The 18,208-nt window shown below is 39.6% G+C and overlaps 1 protein-coding gene across 1 annotated transcript; it reads left to right on the top strand.

Moving 5' to 3' along the window:
- The first annotated feature begins 15,080 nt into the window (after positions 1-15,080).
- Positions 15,081-17,832, top strand: bloc1s5 (biogenesis of lysosomal organelles complex-1, subunit 5, muted). Its single transcript, XM_046877422.1, has 5 exons — positions 15,081-15,316; positions 16,087-16,169; positions 16,332-16,461; positions 16,864-16,922; positions 17,322-17,832. The coding sequence occupies exons 1-5, from the start codon at positions 15,298-15,300 to the stop codon at positions 17,493-17,495; spliced, it is 465 nt and encodes a 154-aa protein (XP_046733378.1). The 5' UTR covers positions 15,081-15,297; the 3' UTR covers positions 17,496-17,832.
- Positions 17,833-18,208: the final 376 nt, after the last annotated feature.

The following is an 18,208-nucleotide window of genomic DNA, read 5'->3' on the forward strand; positions in this document are numbered from 1 at the left end:
AACTTTGCAGTCTATGCAAATGTTGAGGCTCTAAGGTCCAAGATAGTTGTGGGTTGAATGGCTCAATTTTGTGCCGGTGTGACCTATTTATTAGGTACAACTGGTCTGATATAGATGCTGCATGGTGGGCATCAGTAACCTATTACTACCAAGCGGCTAGTCTTCAGTTTGCTTTGTGATTGATATTATTATTTACAACTAAAAATTTAAGCCAAATTCTCTCTGATTTCAAGCCTTGTATACAGCTTAAAAAAACGCCAAAGCTGTTCTAGATTTCTGTACTGGCAGGCTAGTGCCAGGTCTAACTGATTGGTCAGTAGCAGCATGCCAAGTCAGCAGGCTGATTAGGATTGGGTTAGGGTGCATTTGCTACCAAAGCCTAAGTCATGCTCACATAGCTACACATTCTGGCACTAAGTGTGCAGCGTCCATAGCAATTAGCTGGAAATTTTCAAGGTTAATTTTTTAAGGGTCAAGTTTTTAATTGGTCATTTTTCTTTTTTTTTTTTTTTTTTTTGCAAAAAGTACACGTTTAAAAAATACTTTACTAATCTATCCCAGTATAAAATATCAGTATACTAAATTTATCTCAGTATAAATTGTTGGTTATTAGCTTGTTAGTAACTTCAATATTGTATATACAACCATAATCCAGGGATTGATATATGATCAACAGCCCTGCAACGTGGTTAGAAGTAACTGAATATGTAAAGCAATGTGCAATCTAACCCAACCGTAGACCTAACCCTTTACAAATTATTTTTGTAAATGTAGTTTTATGTTATTATAAAAATTAGTATTATTTTTTATTTTATGGCTGCAAAATGTTTAAAAAAAAGTTGGGACATGGGCAACAAAGACTAACCTAAAAATTAGGTTGATTTTTAGCAGGCCAGTAATATGAATGGGTATAAAAAGAGTATTTAATAGAGGCAGAGTATTAATATAAAAATTAAAGTAAAATATAAATATTAAAGTAAAAATATACAGAGGTTCACCAATGTGCAAAAAAAAAACCAGTTTACAAATTGTGCAACAATTTCAGAATATTATTTCACAACATAAAAGACTTGAAGTGAAGACTTTAAATAGTTCATCATCTGCAAAACATAATAGTAAGAAGGGTTTCAGAAAATCTAGAGGAAATCAATTTTGGATGCCTGTAATTTTCAAAGTCTTAGACAAAACTGCATTAAAGCATTAAAACAGGCATGCTTCTGTAATGTAAATCATTGCATAGGTTTAAAAATATGCTAAAAATAATTGTCTGTGCACACAGATCGCTGTGTCATCCACAAATGCAGATTAAAGCTCTATCATGTGCAGATGAAGTCATATGTAAAGAAGTCTAAACATTTTTTCTGGTGGTGTGAGGTGCATTAGTGCCTATGGAAAGGACAGCTTTCAAATCTGGATAGACAATATCAGTGCTAAAATATAAATATCCATAAATATAATGTATATCCAGGTTTAAAAGCAACATATTCTTCCATTCAGATAAACTTTTTAAGGGAATGTCTTACATGTTTCAGCCATACAATGCTATATTGCATGCTGCATCTATTACAACTGCACAGCTTTGTAATAGAAGAGCCTGCCTGCAGTCCAGGCCTTTCAGCATTTAAAAACATTTGATGCATCATGAAACTACATATGAAACAACTGTCCTGTATTCTAAGGACAGTTGGGCATCTAGAATCATGTATCACATATGAATGGGATAATACTCCTCTCCCAAAAACTTTAGCAACTGGTCTCCTCAGTTCTCATACATATACATATACATATACATATCTTCTTCTTCTTCTTTCGGCTGCTCCCATTAGGGGTCGCCACAGCGGATCATCCGTCTCCACACCACCCTGTCCTCTACATCTGCCTCTTTTACACCAACTACCTGCATGTCTTCCCTCACCACATCCATGAACCTCCTTTTTGGCCTTCCTCTTTTCCTCCTACCTGGTGGCTCCATCCTCAGCATTCTTCTACCAATATAATTTATGTCCCTCCTCTGCACATGTCCAAACCATCTCAATCTCGCCTCCCTCACCTTGTCACCAAAACATCCTACATGCGCTGTCCCTCTAATAAACTCATTTCTAATCTTATCCATCCTCGTCACTCCCAACGAAAACCTCAACATCTTTAGCTCTGCTACCTCCAGCTCCACCTCCTGTCTTTTACTCAATGCCACTGTCTCTAAACCATACAACATCGCAGGTCTCACCACAGTCCTATAAACTTTCCCTTTCAATTTTGCAGATACCCTACTATCACAAATCACTCCTGTCACTCTTCTCCACCCACTCCACCCTGCCTGCACTCTTTTCTTCACTTCTCTAACACACTCTCCATTACTTTGCACTGTTGAACCCAGGTACCTGAATTCCTCCACCTTCTGAAGCTCTTCTCCTGCAACCGCACCACTCCACTGCCCTCCCTCTCATTCACACACATGTACTCTGTCTTACTCCTACTGAGTTTCATTCCCCTTCTCTCCAGTGCATATCTCCACCTCTCCAGGCTCTTCTCAACCTGCTCCCTACTCTCACAACAAATCACAATATCATCCGCAAACATCATAGTCCAGGAGACTCCTGTCTGACCTCGTCCGTCAACCTGTCCATCACCACTGCAAACAGGAAAGGGCTCAGGGCCGATCCTTGATGCAGTCCAACCTTCACTCTAAACCAGTCTGTCGTACCTACTGCACACTTCACTGCCGTCACACTGTCCTCATACATGTCCTGCACCACCCTTACATACTTCTCCGACACACCTGACTTCCTCATACAGTACCACAACTCCTCTCTTGGCACCCTGTCGACGCCTTCTCTAAATCCACAAATACACAATGCAATTCCTTCTGTCCTTCTCTATACTTCTCCATCAACATTCTCAAAGCAAATATGGCATCTGTGGTGCTCTTCCTCGGCATGAAACCATACTGTTGCTCACAGATGGTCACCTCTTCTCTCAGCCTGGCTTCCACTACTCTTTCCCATAACTTCATGGTGTGACTGATCAACTTAATACCCCTGTAGTTACTGCAGGTCTGCACATCTCCTTTATGCTTAAAGATCGGTACCAGCACACTCTTTCTCCATTCCTCAGGCATCTTCTCACCTTCCAAAATCCTGTTAAACAATCTGGTCAAAACCCCACTGCCATCTCTCCTAAACATCTCCACGCTTCCACCGGTATGTCATCTGGTCCAACCGACTTTCCACTCTTCATCCTCTTAATCGCTGCTCTCACTTCCTCCTTACTAATCTTATCTACATCCTGCTTCACCATCTCCACATCATCCAACCTTCTCTCTCTCTGATTTTCCTCATTCATCAGCTGCTCAAAATACTCCCTCCACCTTCTCAACACACTCTCCTCACTAGTCAACACATTTCCCTCTCCATCCTTTACTGCTCTAACTTGCAGTACATCCTTTCCAGCTCGGTCCCTCTGCCTGGCCAATCGGTACAAATCCTTTTCTCCTTCCTTAGTGTCCAACCTCTCATACAGCTCCTCATATGCCTTTTCCTTGGCTTTCGCCACATCCTCTTAACCTGCTGCCGCATCTCCTTGTACTCCTGCCTACTTTTCTCATCACTCTGTCTATCCCACTTCTGTTTTGCCAACCTCTTTCTCCTTATGCTCTCCTGCACTTCCTCATTCCACCACCACGTCTCCTTGTCTTCCTTTCTATTTCCAGATGTCACACCAAGTACTTTTCTAGCTGCCTCCCTCATCACTCCTGCAGTAGTTGCCCAATCATCCAACACCTCCTTAACACCACTGAGCCTCTCTCTGACCTCTTCCCTGAACCTCACACTACACTCTTCCTCCTTCAGTTTCCACCATCTTATTCTTCTTTCAGTCCTCACTCTCCTCCTCTTCATCCTCGCCTCCAAAACCATCCTACAGACCACCATCCTATGCTGTCTAGCTACACTGTCCCCTGCCAACACCTTACAGTCGCCAATCTCCTTCAGGTTGCATCTCCTGCATAGCACATAGTCCACCTGTGTGCACCTTCCTCCACTCTTATCGTCACCCTATGATCCTCCTTCTTTTTAAAATAAGTGTTCACCACTGCCATTTCCATCCTTTTAGCAAAATCTACCACCATCTGCCCTTCCACATTCCTCTCCTTAAAACCATACCTACCCATCACCTCCTCATCACCTCTGTTCCCTTCACCCACATGCCCATTAAAGTCCGCCCCAATCACTAACCGTTCTTTCCTAGGTACACCATCTACCACTTCATCTAATTCACTCCAGAATCTTTCCTTCTCCTCCATCTCACAGCCAACTTGTGGAGCATAGGCACTGATGACATTTATCATCATCCTTCAACTTCCACCTTCACGATCATCACCCTATCAGAAACTCTCTTCACCTCCACTACACTCTTACTGTACTCTTCCTTCAGAATCACCCCTACACCATTTCTCTTTCCATCCACACCATGATAAAACAGTTTAAACCCACCTCCAATGTTCCTGGCCTTACTCCCTTTCCACTTGGTCTCCTGAACACACAACATATCTACCTTTCTCCTCTCCATCATATCAGCTACCTCCTCCCTTTACCCGTCATAGTACCAACATTTAAAGTACCAACCCGAACCTCTACTCTCCTACACTGCTCCTTTCCCTGCCGTCTCTGTAGACGTCTTCCTCCTCTCCTTCTCCTCCTTCGGCCAACAGTAGCCCAATTTCCACCGGTACCCTGTCGGCTAACGATACCTGTGGCGGTCGTTGTTAACCCGGGCCTCGACCGATCCGGTATGAAATTCTCATTTGTGATCCGCATATTTGATTTGGCACGTGTTTTACGCTGGATGCCCTTCCTAACGCAACCCTCCCCATTTACCCGGGCTTGGGACCGGCACTAAGAATGCACTGGCTTGTGCCTCCCTAATGGCTGGGTTACATATACATATACATATACATATACATATACATATACATATAAAGAAGAGAGTTTCTGATAGGGTGATGAACGTGAAGCTGAGTGGTTGAAGGGATGATGATAAATGTCATCAGTGCTTATGCTCAACAAGTCAGCTGTGAGATGAAGGAGAAGGAAAAGTTCTGGAGTGAATTAGATGAAGTGGTAGATGGTGTACCTAGGAATGATCGATTGGCAGACTTTAATGGGCATGTAGGTAAAGGGAACAGAGGTGATGAGGAGGTGATGGGTAGGTATGGCTTTAAGGAGAAGAATGTGGAAGGGCAGATGGTGGTAGATTTTGCTAAAAGGATGGAAGTGGCAGTGGTGAACACTTATTTTAAGAAGGAGGATCACAGGGTGACGTATAAGAGTGGAGGAAGGTGCACACAGGTGGACTATGTTTTATGTAGGAGATGCAACCTGAAGGAGATTGGAGACTGTAAGGTGTTGGTGGGGGACAGTGTAGCTAGACAGCAGCGGATGGTGGTCTGTAGGATGGTTTTGGAGGTGAAGAACAAGAGGAGGAGAGTAAGGACTGAAAGAAGAATTAGATGGTGAAAACTGAAGGAGGAAGACTGTAGTGTGAGGTTCAGGGAAGAGGTCAGACAGGGGCTCGGTGGTGGTGAAGAGGTGCTGGATGATTGGGTGACTACTGCAGAAGTGATAAGGGAGACAGCTAGAAAGATACTTGGTGTGACTTCTGGAAATATAAAGCAAGACAAAGAGACATGGTGGTGGAATGAGGAAGTGCAGGAAAAAATAAGGAAAAAGAAGTTGGCAAAACAGAATTGGGATCGACAGAGAGATGAGAAAAGTAGGCAAGAGTACAAAGAGATGTGGCAGCAGGTAAGGAGGGATGTGACGAAAGCCAAGGAAAAGGCATATGAGGAGCTGTATAAGAAGTTGAACACTAAGGAAGGCGAAAAGGATTTATGCCAATTGGCCAGGCAGAGAGACCGAGCTGGGAACGATGTGCTGCAAGTTAGAGCAATAAAGGATGAAGATGGAAATGTGTTGACGAGTGAGGAGAGTGTGTTGAGATGATGGAGGGAGTATTTTGAGCAGCTGATGAACGAGGAAAATGAGAGAGAGAAAAGGTTGGATGGTGTAGAGATGGTGAAGCAGGAAGTGGACAGGATTAGTAAGGAGGAAGTGAGAGCAGCTACCAGGAGGATGAAGAATGGAAAGTCGGTTGGACCAGATGACATACCGGTAGAAGCATGGAGATGTTTAGGAGAGATGGCAGTGGAATTTTTAACCAGATTGTTTAACAAGATTCTGGAAGGTGAGAGGATGCCTGAGGAATGGAGAAGGAGTGTGCTGGTACCGGGTTTTAAGAATAAGGGAGATGTGCAGACCTGCAGTAACTAAAGGTGAATTAAGTTGATCAGTCACACCATGAAGTTATTTGAAAGAGTAGTGGAAGCTGAGAGAAGAGGTGACTATCTGTGACCAGCAGGATGGTTTCAAGCTGAGGAAGAGCACCACAGACGCCTTATTTGCTTTGAGAATGTTGATGGAGAAGTATAGAGAAGGTCAGAAGGAGTTGCATTGTGTGTTTGTGGATTCAAAGAAAGCGTACGACAGTGTGCCAAGAGAGGAGTTGTGGTATTGTATGCGGAAGTCAGGTGTGTCAAAGAAGTATGTGAGGGTGGTGCAGGACATGTATGAGGACAGTGTGACAGCAGTGAAGTGTGCAGTAGTAACAACAGACTGGTTCAAGGTGAAGGTTGGACTGCATCAAGGATCGACTCTGAGCCCTTTCCTGTTTGCAGTGGTGATGGACAGGTTGACGGGTGAGCTCAGACAGGAGTCTCGGTGGACTATGATGTTTGCGGATGATATTTGTAGGGAGAGTAGGGAGCAGGTTGTGAAGAGCCTGGAGAGGTGGAGGTACATGCTGGAGAGAAGGGGAATAAAAGTCAGTAGGAGTAAGACAGAGTACATGTGTGTGAATGAGAGGGAGGGCAGTGGAGTGGTGCGGTTGCAGGAAGAAGAAGTGGAGAAGGTGGAGGAGTTCAGGTACCTGGGGTCAACAGTGCAGAGTAATGGTGAGTGTGTTAGAGAAGTGAAGAAAAGAGGGCAGGCAGGGTGGAGAAGAGTGCAGTGGGTGGAGAAGAGTGGCAGGAATGATTTGTGATAGAAGGGTATCTGCAACAGTCAAAGGGAAAGTTTATAGGACTGTGGTGAGACCTGCGATGTTGTATGGATTAGAGACAGTGGCATTGAGTAAAAGACAGGAGGTGGACCTGGAGGTAGCAGAGTTGAAGATGTTAAGGTTTACGTTGGGAGTGAATAAAATGGACAGGATTAGAAATAAGTTTATTAGAGGGACAGCGCATGTAGGACGTTTTGGAGACAAGGTGAGGAAGGCGAGATTGAGATAGTTTGGACATGTGCAGAGGAGGAACATGGGGTATATCGGTAGGAGAATGCTAAGGATGGAGCTACCAGGAAGGAGGAAAAGAGGAAGGCCAAGGAGGAGGTTCATGGATGTGGTGAAGGAAGACATGCAGGTAGTTGGTGTGACAGAGGCAGATGTAGAGGACAGGGGGTTGTGGAAACAGATGATCCGCTGTGGGGACCCCTATTGGGAGGAGCCGAAAGAAGAAGAAGAAGAAGAAGAGAAGATACATATACATATACATATACAAATGTTAAAAGAAGAGAAGATGCTACACATGATATGGTTACACATGATAAATATGGTCTTGTCCCAGCTTTTCTGAGACTTTCAATTCAGTTAAATTCAATTTAAAATGTATATTACTTTTAACACTGGGCATTGTCTCAAAGGAGCTTTACAGAATAGATAAATAGATTACTGTTATTGTTATTAATTATTATTAACTATATTTTTCAATTTTTATACCAGTACATATACATTTATCCCTAATGAGCAAGCCAGTGGAGACAGTGGTCAAATACAATTCTGAGATGGAATGAGGAAGAAACCTTGAGAGGAACCAGACACAAAAGGCAAACCAACCTGGAAATAAAAAGTCAATGAATTATAGTTCTATCATTGTTGAGGTTAGGAGGCAAGAAAAGCCAATGCAATAATACAGGCTACACTGTAAAATAAATTCATAGTTTCAACAGTGAAAGAATGTAAAATAGCAACAGTAAAATCCTGTAAATTATAAAACATGGATTTACTGTTCATTTAACAGTTAAATACTGTTAAGGTAAATACAAGTAAATGTAATACTTTTTGCATTATTGCTTTGTAAAACAATTCCCTACATTAGTTTACTAGTATAGTTCACTTGACAGAGTGGATAAAAACAGATGAGTGATTTTAGACACTGATTAACACCGCTGTTAACAAGCAGAATCACTAAAGGAAAGAACAAGAAACGAAACTACATACAGTTACAGCTTTAGATGAAAACAACTGAAGTAAACCAGGAGAATTAAACAACGCCAAAAACAGAATTACCACCTTCACATATTATAGTTTGACTTTATTTCTGTCAAATTTCTGCAAAATTTCTGATTTAACAGGGTTTTATATTTTATTGAAAATGTTCGACTTTACCATTTTTTAGATCAGTTTATTGCTTTAGTTAGGCTCTTGACCCATGACTTATGTTTTTCTCTGGCTGTTGTAACTGTTTTTGCAAAGCACATTTGTTAAGACAAGAAAAGTCAAGAAAAATGTTAGTTAACAGTTTTGGTAGCTGTTACTGTAATATAATCATCCCCTAATAAGTTTTTCTATTTTAAAGGGTGGTTCAAAATTAAGCTCCTATACTATTTGATATAAACAAGGTAATTTGACAAACAATTAAAGTAAAAAATAATTAATTAATTAATTAATTAATAAATAAATAAATAAATAAATAAATAAATAAATAATTTTGTACACAAACCCTTCGACAGACAGACATCAAGAATCAGCACATGAAACTCAAGAATGGTGATTATTAACAAACTTTAATTTATTCATGCTACAATGCATGCTGGGTGCCAGAATAGTACAAAACTCCCAACATGCATTGCAGCATGAATAAATTATCCACTAGTCTCTTCTTTGGTTTTATTTTGATATTTTATTTATGACTTTTTACCAGACTATTTCATGGTGATCAGACTTGATCTTTGGTTTGGTATTGTTTTAGTTGTAAATTTTGCTTTTGGTTACCATTGTGTAGGAGAGTAGAGCCTGTGTTTAAGTCAAGGTCAGACAGCTCCTAATTGATGTTATGCTGTATGTTGTTTTATATAAAGGCAGTAACTGTGTAGGGTGATGCAGTGGCATGGTCTTCATAGATTTTAATTGCAGGTGAATGTGTGCTGCTATTATCAATAAGAGATTTGAATGATTCTGTGAGTTTTTTGTCATGGACAAATAAAATATTAGTTTACAGTATAAACAAGTGGCTATTGGCTCACTCAGTAATGAAAATACACTGTAAATAAAATCATATGTGTATTTCTTATCACCCAGCGGTCAGGGGAACCTACCAAAGGGGGGCCATGGCAGAGGAATCTCTTGAAGTGCGGGGGGGTGAGCTTGGAGAGTTGTGTCATTCTGTTGGTTTTCCCCATCCATCTACAGCACTTGTCCCCAAAAGTGTTTCAGGTGGTCATCTGCCTTCTGTTCCCACCAAAAATCACTCTCATGGGTGGCCTAGTAAAACACATCATACATGGTGATAGTGTTTTTGTTTGATTTCTGCTCCTGCATCAGCAAAGTCCTCCTTGTTGGCCAGATATGAAAAGGCCTGCACTGGGGTTTTTGCCACTCTGTGAAGCAAGAAAGGCCATGCAAGAGTGTGCTGCAGCTGGATAATGCAGGCAGTACTAGTTGGGAGACAAAGTCATGCTAGGAGCAGTTCCCCTCTGGTGGCTATGGGCTGCTGCTGTTCCAGCTGCTCCTCACCATCTCTGAAAAGAGTAGAGAGTATAAAAGCAGCAGCAGCTCTTTCTTTCGAGAGAAAAGAGAGGACCTAGATAGGACAAGTTAGTTATAAATTAGTAGAACCTTAAAAACCTGCTGTGGCATTTTAATTGGAGAGCGGTCAGCCCAACAGAGTTCATCTTTGAGGTGGTGCATGTAGTTGGTCTACGTGACTGGCATATTACCATGCACAGTAGCATCTTGATCTTATGTTGTCACACGAGGTAAGTCAAGCCTGGCACCATCAAAAACACATCTCTGAACTGAGCCACTAGCTCCGTTAACTTCTAACATTGTGTGTGGGGTCAGGTCTTCCATATTTTGGACCAAGGTACACCCTTTAGTATCTGTAGGGATGACCCACAAGGGTGACAGGGCATGAATGGACTCTATAAATGTCCTTAATACATTTGTGTTATACCTGTGCATTTGTTTTCCGGCTATGTGGACGGTAGTTTACAGGGCCGACTCTTTCAAGTACTTTCCAGCAGGCCAGACATGTAGGAAGAACAGTTCTAACAGTAATGAGTATATAAATGACCATTGCAACCCTGTGATTTCTAAAGAGGGGACTGGGTGCTACTTCTAATATCAAGTGCAAGTTGTTAGTACTTCCTCCATGTGTGGTTTTACTAGGGATGCTACCCAGGCTATTCTGTCCTGCATCCCCTGAATGTATTCAGTGACTGATGAAAAGTGGGATGGCTATTCGTCCCTTTTTCCTTAGCCACATTCAGCAGTCCTTTTGGCCTTCTCGGAAAAAGGAGCTTAAATGGTATGAAACCAGTATATGCTTTGGGCACAGCAATAAGGACATACTGTAGGGTAAAAGGAGGTCCCAGTCTTAACAACTCGTTGCAGCATCCTCTTTAATGTTGAATCGCTTGACTAGGCCATCGGTCTGTAGGTGACAAACAGATGTCCTAAGCTGTTTAACCTGCAACAGCTGATAGATCCAACATGAGTTAGTAATTATTTTTTAAATGATTGGAATACCTTGGCTGAAGAAGAGCAAGCTCACAAGCAGTGGCCTTTGAGATAGCTTTTCAGAGTGAGATTAGATTCACTCAGGATGTTTAAATCCTAATGTGACCACTGAGTGGTATTAGAAGATAAATTTTATAATCCACCAAGCCACCAAAATAAAAAAATCTGCTATCAAAATCTGCAAGAAGCTGCTACCAGCCACTAAACATTCGGAGACAAATCCTACTCATGACACTCATATTCATGCTTTCACGGCACTCTTTTATACACCTACTTCTTTTCAGAGATGGTGGGATCAAACTGCTGCCAGCCAATAATGGTTGGTAGACACAACTTACTAACAACACTGCTGACAGTCAGTATTATTTGGGAGACAAAGCTTAAACACAATGCTGCTGTCAGCCAGTATTATTTGGGAAACAAGCCAGCAAGCAATTAGCAGCCAAAGCTTAATCAGAATGCTGAACTAGGAGCAAAGAAATGCTAACTCACACATTATCACAGCACTCATTTAAGTTCAAGTTAATTTTTATACAGCTTTTCACAATGGACATGTGAACTTAAGTAATTGTGAAAAAAATTAAATATTAAAAGGGAAGAATTAAAGAGAATAATATCAAACACAGAAATTATATGATATTTGGAAGATAACACTTACAATGCTGCTACCCTAACACTCTTCATACACACGCCTCTTCTCAGAGACGGTAATGAAGAGTTTCCAACCAGTATTATCTTATTATAGCACTCTTTTATCCACTCACTTCTTCTCAGAGATGGTGAAAAGGAAACCAAACCAAATAAAAAAGCTGCTGCCCAAGCACACTCTTATACACTCTCTATTTATCAGAGATAACCAGGCAGAACTAAGCATAGAGCTATGCTTGCTCTCAATGCTCATCCCGCTCATCCCGCAGCCAGCATTAGGAGCACAATTGTACAATATTATTAACGCTTACAGCAGCCAACGTTAGAAGGCAAAGCTTACTATCAATGCCAGCCAGATTTAGAAAAGGAAAAAGCTTATTCACACAGCTTACAGCAGTTGATGTTAGAAGTGCGGCAACGCATACTATCAGCGCTTACTCCAGTCGGTGAGAGAAGTACAGTAAAGATTACACGTGGCACAGCAACAGTTTAAACTCTCTCCACTTCTGTTCTCAAGAGATGGTGAAGAAGAGCAGGAGCAACGGCTACAAAATTCTAAATTATGTTATCTTTTCCTCAATTTAAGCATTTAATATATTTCTATGCTCTATTGTAAATAAATTATGGGCTTAAGAGATTTTAAAATCATTAAATTCAGCCTTAGAGCAAATGCAATGATAGAAGCAGTGAAAATTGCTAAAATCAAATAAACTCCCTAACCCTAGATTAATACTAACATACATTTTAAACACAACAAGCAACAACAAGGTCAGTAAAAATGTTTCTTAAAGTTTGTTTTGGTTTGCTGACGTGCTGTACATTAAAGTTCCTGCCAATTAATTGGATGCATTTCTCTCTTAACTGGTATACAGAATGTTCCAATAGATTTCAATTGATTCTGTTGCTACTGTCTTGACTTACATCATCACTGAAAATGACCTTTTAAGATGCACTTGAAATGAACACAATCGAAATGAAAAATATTACTATACTTAACTAATCTAAGCATAGGAATGAACATTCTATACTTTTGTCACAAATGTTTGACCTTTAAACCTGTGCTGGTTTTGTTTACAAATTCCACCACATAGTCAATGAAGATGATGTAAGGTTATGTTCTAGAAATTTTCCTATTTTTTTCTTTTTCCTTTTTCTTTTATTTTTCATACAATTTTTTCCCCTTGATTTGCCCAATTTTCTCAGCTTATAAATAGGAGCATTTTCTGTTCTACATGTTGGTCTATCATCATCAGCAAATTCATTAAACAGCAAATTAAACAGCAAATTCACACACACACACACACACACACACACACACACACACACACACACACACACACACACACACACATATGTATATACTGTATATATCTTCTTCTTCTTTCGGCTGATCCCATTAGGGGTCGCCACAGCGGATCATCCGTCTCCATACCACCCTGTCCGCTACAGCTGCCTCTTTCACACCAACTACCTGCATGCCTCAGTGACCTCATCACATCTTGCACTGCACCACGCTGTTTGAGATCCTCAAGCACTGCTCGACTGGTACCTCCTTCTTTCAGAATTCTCCACCAGTCCTTGGTGGATTTACTAGTATGTTCTGGGTCATTGCGAGGCCGGTTCTAGACATTTTGAGGCCCTAGGCAAAATTTATATTGGAATCTCCCTCCTTCCACCTCTCAGAATAAATATAAAGCATTTGAAACTAATTTAATCTGGTATCTTTTTTATTTATACAACACTTTAACTAAGATCAACACTAAAAAACTTTAAAAAAAACAAGAAAAGAAATATGAATATGAATATGAAGCTCTTCTTCTAATTATTCCCTGGCCATGGCCACTTGTTATTAGCTATGCTAATAATCATTATAATTTATATATATTCATAATTTGTTTAATAATGTTTTTCTCATTACTTTTAAATGCTAATTTTAGTACATTTAAGATCATAATTATTATAAATTACTCACATAGACACACTGATTAAATCACCTAGGACTTTAAAAAAATTGCTCAGTAATTTATTTACAGTAAATCACTGACCCACTATTTGGGATAATTAAAAATCTTTGCCTGCTCTGTACAGTAAAAGTTAATTTTTCTAGCTGGATATAGACATAAATTCCCCCTCCTACTGAAGCTATATAGACTATAGATATGGTAATATACATCATATTATCTACTTCATTTAAAAAACTAAATATGCACTATAAAAGCAAATCAACAGTAGAAGTGAAAGATAGAAGCTACTAAGCAGAAATAATAGTTAACTTCTTTGATTGTATTTGTATGCTTAAATTGTATTTATTTGGTAAATACAACAGCACCATTTATTTAAAAACTAGTAAGAGTAAGTATGAAGTAGGCTATTATGATCATGTAAAAATCACCAGGTCAGTATGCAGAAAAGGTAGATTTTGTTTATCACTGTACGCAGTCTCTTCATACATTCAGAGGATGGGAACTCACATTTAAAGGTTATATTTAACTTATTCAATTTTAGGTGAGTGACAGTTATTTATATCCACTCGACAAAGAGCCTTGTTTTACGCTTTGTTTTACGTCTTAATTGGTGAACTAGTGTGTAAGTTTGTTGTGGTTATGGAGGCCTAGGCAATTGCCTGCTCTGCCTATAGCTAGCTCTAGCCCTGGGTCATGCTGTAAGGTCCAGTCCTGCTTCAGCTTAAGTTTTTTGACAGATGGTCTCACATGTCACCCAAATGAGGATGGGTTCCCCTTTTTAGTCTGGTTCCTCTCAAAGTTTTTTCCTTATAACATCTAAAAGAGTTTTTCCTTGCCACAGTCGCCATTGCTTGCTCATCAGGGATAAACTGTTAATTTCTGTAAAGCTGCTTTGAGACATGGTCTGTTGTGAAAAGTGCTATAGAAATAAACTTGACTTGACTTGACATGTTCCTCAAGCTACTTCTGATACAATGTTGAATTCATATGATGATGATGATCTGGCCAGGTCCTGCTGCAGCAAAGCAACATGATGAAGAAACTTGTTTGGCTCAGATGGTGTCCAGCATGTGTGCTAAAGCCCTGGTGAGGAATAACAAAAAATAAATTGTCTTGCTTACAGTCAAGCAAGGTGGTGGTAGCATCATTGGGCTGCATGAGTGCTGCTGGTACTGGGAGCTGCGGTTCACTGAGGAAAACATGGATTTCAACATGTATTGTGACATTTTGAAGCAGACAATGATGCCCTCCTTTCAGAAAATGGGAAGAACGGCAGTTTCCCAACGTAATAACGACTCCAAACACACTGCCAAGATGACAATGGACTCTCTGAGGAAGCGGAAGGTGGATTGGCCAAGTATGTCCATATAGAGCAGCTGTGGGGCATCTTAAAGTAAAAGGTAGTGACGCGCCATGATGTGTCTAACATCCAGCAGCTTCATGATGCAGTGAGTGGACACACATGCAGAGAGAGAGAGAGAGAGAGAGAGAGAGAGAGAGAGAGAGGTGTGTATGTGTTTACTTGCTAAACAGCTTCTATCTAGCTGTGCGTTTAACTCCAGATCGGTAGGTGGCGCTAATGCACTAAAGTGGTCTGTCCAAAACAATAAACGTCAAGAAAGCCATAAAAGTTGTTGCTGTTCGGCCATTGCTGTTCGTATTGGAGCAGCTGACCAGTTCAAATCCAATTTAGCATTTCAGCTTTTAGCGTGATGTTTTAATACCTGGTTCTGTGTTAAAATAATCCTGACTTGGTTTAGGGGGAATAAGACAGTCGGATGTATCGATGAGCCTAAACACAGAAGTCATTACTGTTCTTTAGTGGCGTTTCGTAAACATGGACAAAATCGCTCACGGTAAGTTTATACTTTATTGTATAAACGTTATAATTGGGGGAAACTGTCCTGTTTATGCTAAATTAACATGTCAGTGAATAAAAGATCACATCGAATATTTAAACCAGTTTAACTTCATTTTTACTTTAGACAAGTAACCTGGTAACTAGAAGTTTCACCACAAGAAAACAAGGCAAAAAAATGCCATATTTATGACTTATGGATCACATTTAAAATGCAGTGTATTATATTACGCTTTTAACAATAGGCAGTTTTATAGACTAGATCATCTAGATGAAGATATTTTGAACATGGGGACAGGGTTAAGGAGCGACGTTCCCAAAGGACATATTGAGATGACCAGACTCCTGGGTTCGAGCATCTTCAAAACAGCACGTCTGGTCACGTGTTCATGGCACGCGGTGATTAATACCAATCCAAAGTGCTGTAAGAACCAGTGATTTACTGTTAGCTAGCAAAATAAAATTCATTAAACAAAATTATTTTCTCACTCTCAATTATTTAATATAGAATACAATATTTTAATTATGTTCTCATTTTAACAAATGACTGTTCTAGCAACCTATAAACACAAGTCATCATGACACAGTTAACATTTTACTGTGTTCTAGTTTGTCAGAGGATGGCAACTGTCCCACTTTAAGTTTTATAAGTACATTTGATGAAAATAGTAAGACATGTAAAGTGTGGGCTGATACACAAGTAACATTTGACTCATTAAATATTTGATACCTCTAACCCTAGATTGATATGTTTATTAATATAAGCAGATGTTGGTGACATACAATCAAGGTTACTGGACCATAGACCAGTCCTACAAGGAGAGATCAGGTACTTTGTAAGAGAATTTGAGGTGAGAATATATTTTGTCCTTTTTTAAAAAAATTATAATTATTTTTTAGATTTGTGAAGAGCTACTGTTTTTGCATGCATGTAAATGTGCTAGCACATGACACCTACATTTTCAATTTTACTCAATCTGTCTGTTTGTGTTTATTTATTTATTTCTCTACAGGACAAGCGGGCCTTTAGGGAGTGCCGTCTACTAGAAAACATAAACAAGTTGGTGACTGAAACTGAAGAACAAGTTCTGCCCAGATGCACCAAGAACATGGGAACAGATTTAGCTAACGCTCTTAGTTGCTGTATGTCTAAAACCGTTTTTTTGTTGTTTGTTTGTTTTTGTTTTGTTTTGTTTTCCATTCTTGTCACAAGATTGAAGAAATGTTCCATTATAAAATGAATGTGGTCTGGTGAGGTTGGATTCTATAGCTGCAGTTTCTTTATTATTTATTTTGTATGCTTGTGGGTGACTGTCTTTCCATTCAAGTATTCCTGTCTCAAACTCAGTGGTTTAGGAATAGGCTCCAGATCCACCTTGACTCTGACCAGTGATTAGTAAATGGAGCAAAACACTTAAATCATTTAGAACTGACATTATTCAGAAGTGTTGGTTTAATGATTGGGAAATTAGTTTGATCATAACATCAGTATGTTGGTGTATGTTGCTAAATTAACTATTGCAACATTTACTTTCTCTTACATAGTGGAAGCTGTCAATCACATGGCGCAGAGAATCCAGCAGAGGGAGGTAGAAACTCAGCAGGTATATAATATCTAATACAGTAATCCCCTGTTTATCGTGTTGGTTACGTTCCAAAACCGCCACCCTAAAACTGTTATTTAATGTATTAAGTACTCTACTGTGTTAATATTTTACTCCATTTTATAATTAATAATTCATTTTTTTGTAATAAATTTCATTATTTCAACATAAAACTCCATAAAAACAATTTCCTATAAGTTTTTTGGTCTATCGTGCTATCATTGAAAGACTGGGAAAGTCAGCGAAACTAATTAGTTATGTGGCAAATGCAATTCCGCGATAAACCGAGATTCGAATCGCGGTAAAGTGGGGGATTAATGTATTCCTTCTGCCATACAAGATATGCATACATAATTATGTGCCTTGGGTACAAATATTTTTTTTATTTGATCTGTGTAGAGCATACTACTTCAGGAGGGCATGGAGAAGCGCAAAAATGACTGGGAGGACTTCCTGAAGGAGCAGGCAAAGCTAAAGGAGGAGGTGGATGATGAGCATGTTAAAGCTGTGAGCAGACTCACTACCCAGTATAGCGAGATGAAGAAAGACCTTGCCAAGTTTTCTCACTTCTAATATCCTCCATGGATGTTCCTGTTTTGGACATTTTTTTAATATTATTATTTTTTTCTATTTTTTTTAGTTGGTCAGTCACAAGATTGTGTTTTTTTGCAGACATGTACCACCTTTCAGCAAGATGTAATTAAACTTAAATTAACTTAATTAAATTTGACATCAATTTGCTGAGCAAGGTACTGAGAAGGCCTAAGGAAGCCTGTCATTTGTTTCTCAGAGTATCATCATGCTTGATTTATTTATTGTTTACAAATCGAATGTTAGGACAGATTTAAGAGAAACTGTCATTTGGTTTACATAAAAACAGTATTAATCAAAATATGAAAAAAAGGTTGAACCACAGACTTTCTGTTTATCATAATCCAATCACAACACCTAGGAATTTTGGGGCTGACATCAAGAAATTGAGTATTAAATTAATTTATGCATGGCATGGTGTCATGGCACTGCTGCCTCACAGCTCCAGCATTTTGTTCATGAACAAACATCATGTTCAATCATGTGAAGCCTTTGGTGTTTTGAGGAGCTGTACACAAATCCTAAAAATGCAGATACCACACGCTTGCCCCGGATTTACACCACCCATATCCCCATGAGCATACATTTGTGTGGACAGAGCAAGAGTGAAGAGAGAATTGTAGGAAGTGGATGGATGCAGAAATTAAAATAACATGCAGAGGCAGGCCTGCCAGTAGCAATCATGCTGATGTAAA

Source organism: Silurus meridionalis, chromosome 21, assembly GCF_014805685.1.
Source record: "Silurus meridionalis isolate SWU-2019-XX chromosome 21, ASM1480568v1, whole genome shotgun sequence".
NCBI classification, from domain to species: Eukaryota; Metazoa; Chordata; class Actinopteri; order Siluriformes; family Siluridae; genus Silurus; species Silurus meridionalis.

What these genes read in the sequence shown, in the direction of transcription:
- bloc1s5 (XM_046877422.1), top strand. An exon ending in ACTTTGTAAGAGAATTTGAG is followed by an intron (nt 16,170 to 16,331) that starts GTGAGAATATAT and finishes ATTTCTCTACAG; the next exon opens with GACAAGCGGGCCTTTAGGGA. An exon ending in GGGAGGTAGAAACTCAGCAG is followed by an intron (nt 16,923 to 17,321) that starts GTATATAATATC and finishes TGATCTGTGTAG; the next exon opens with AGCATACTACTTCAGGAGGG.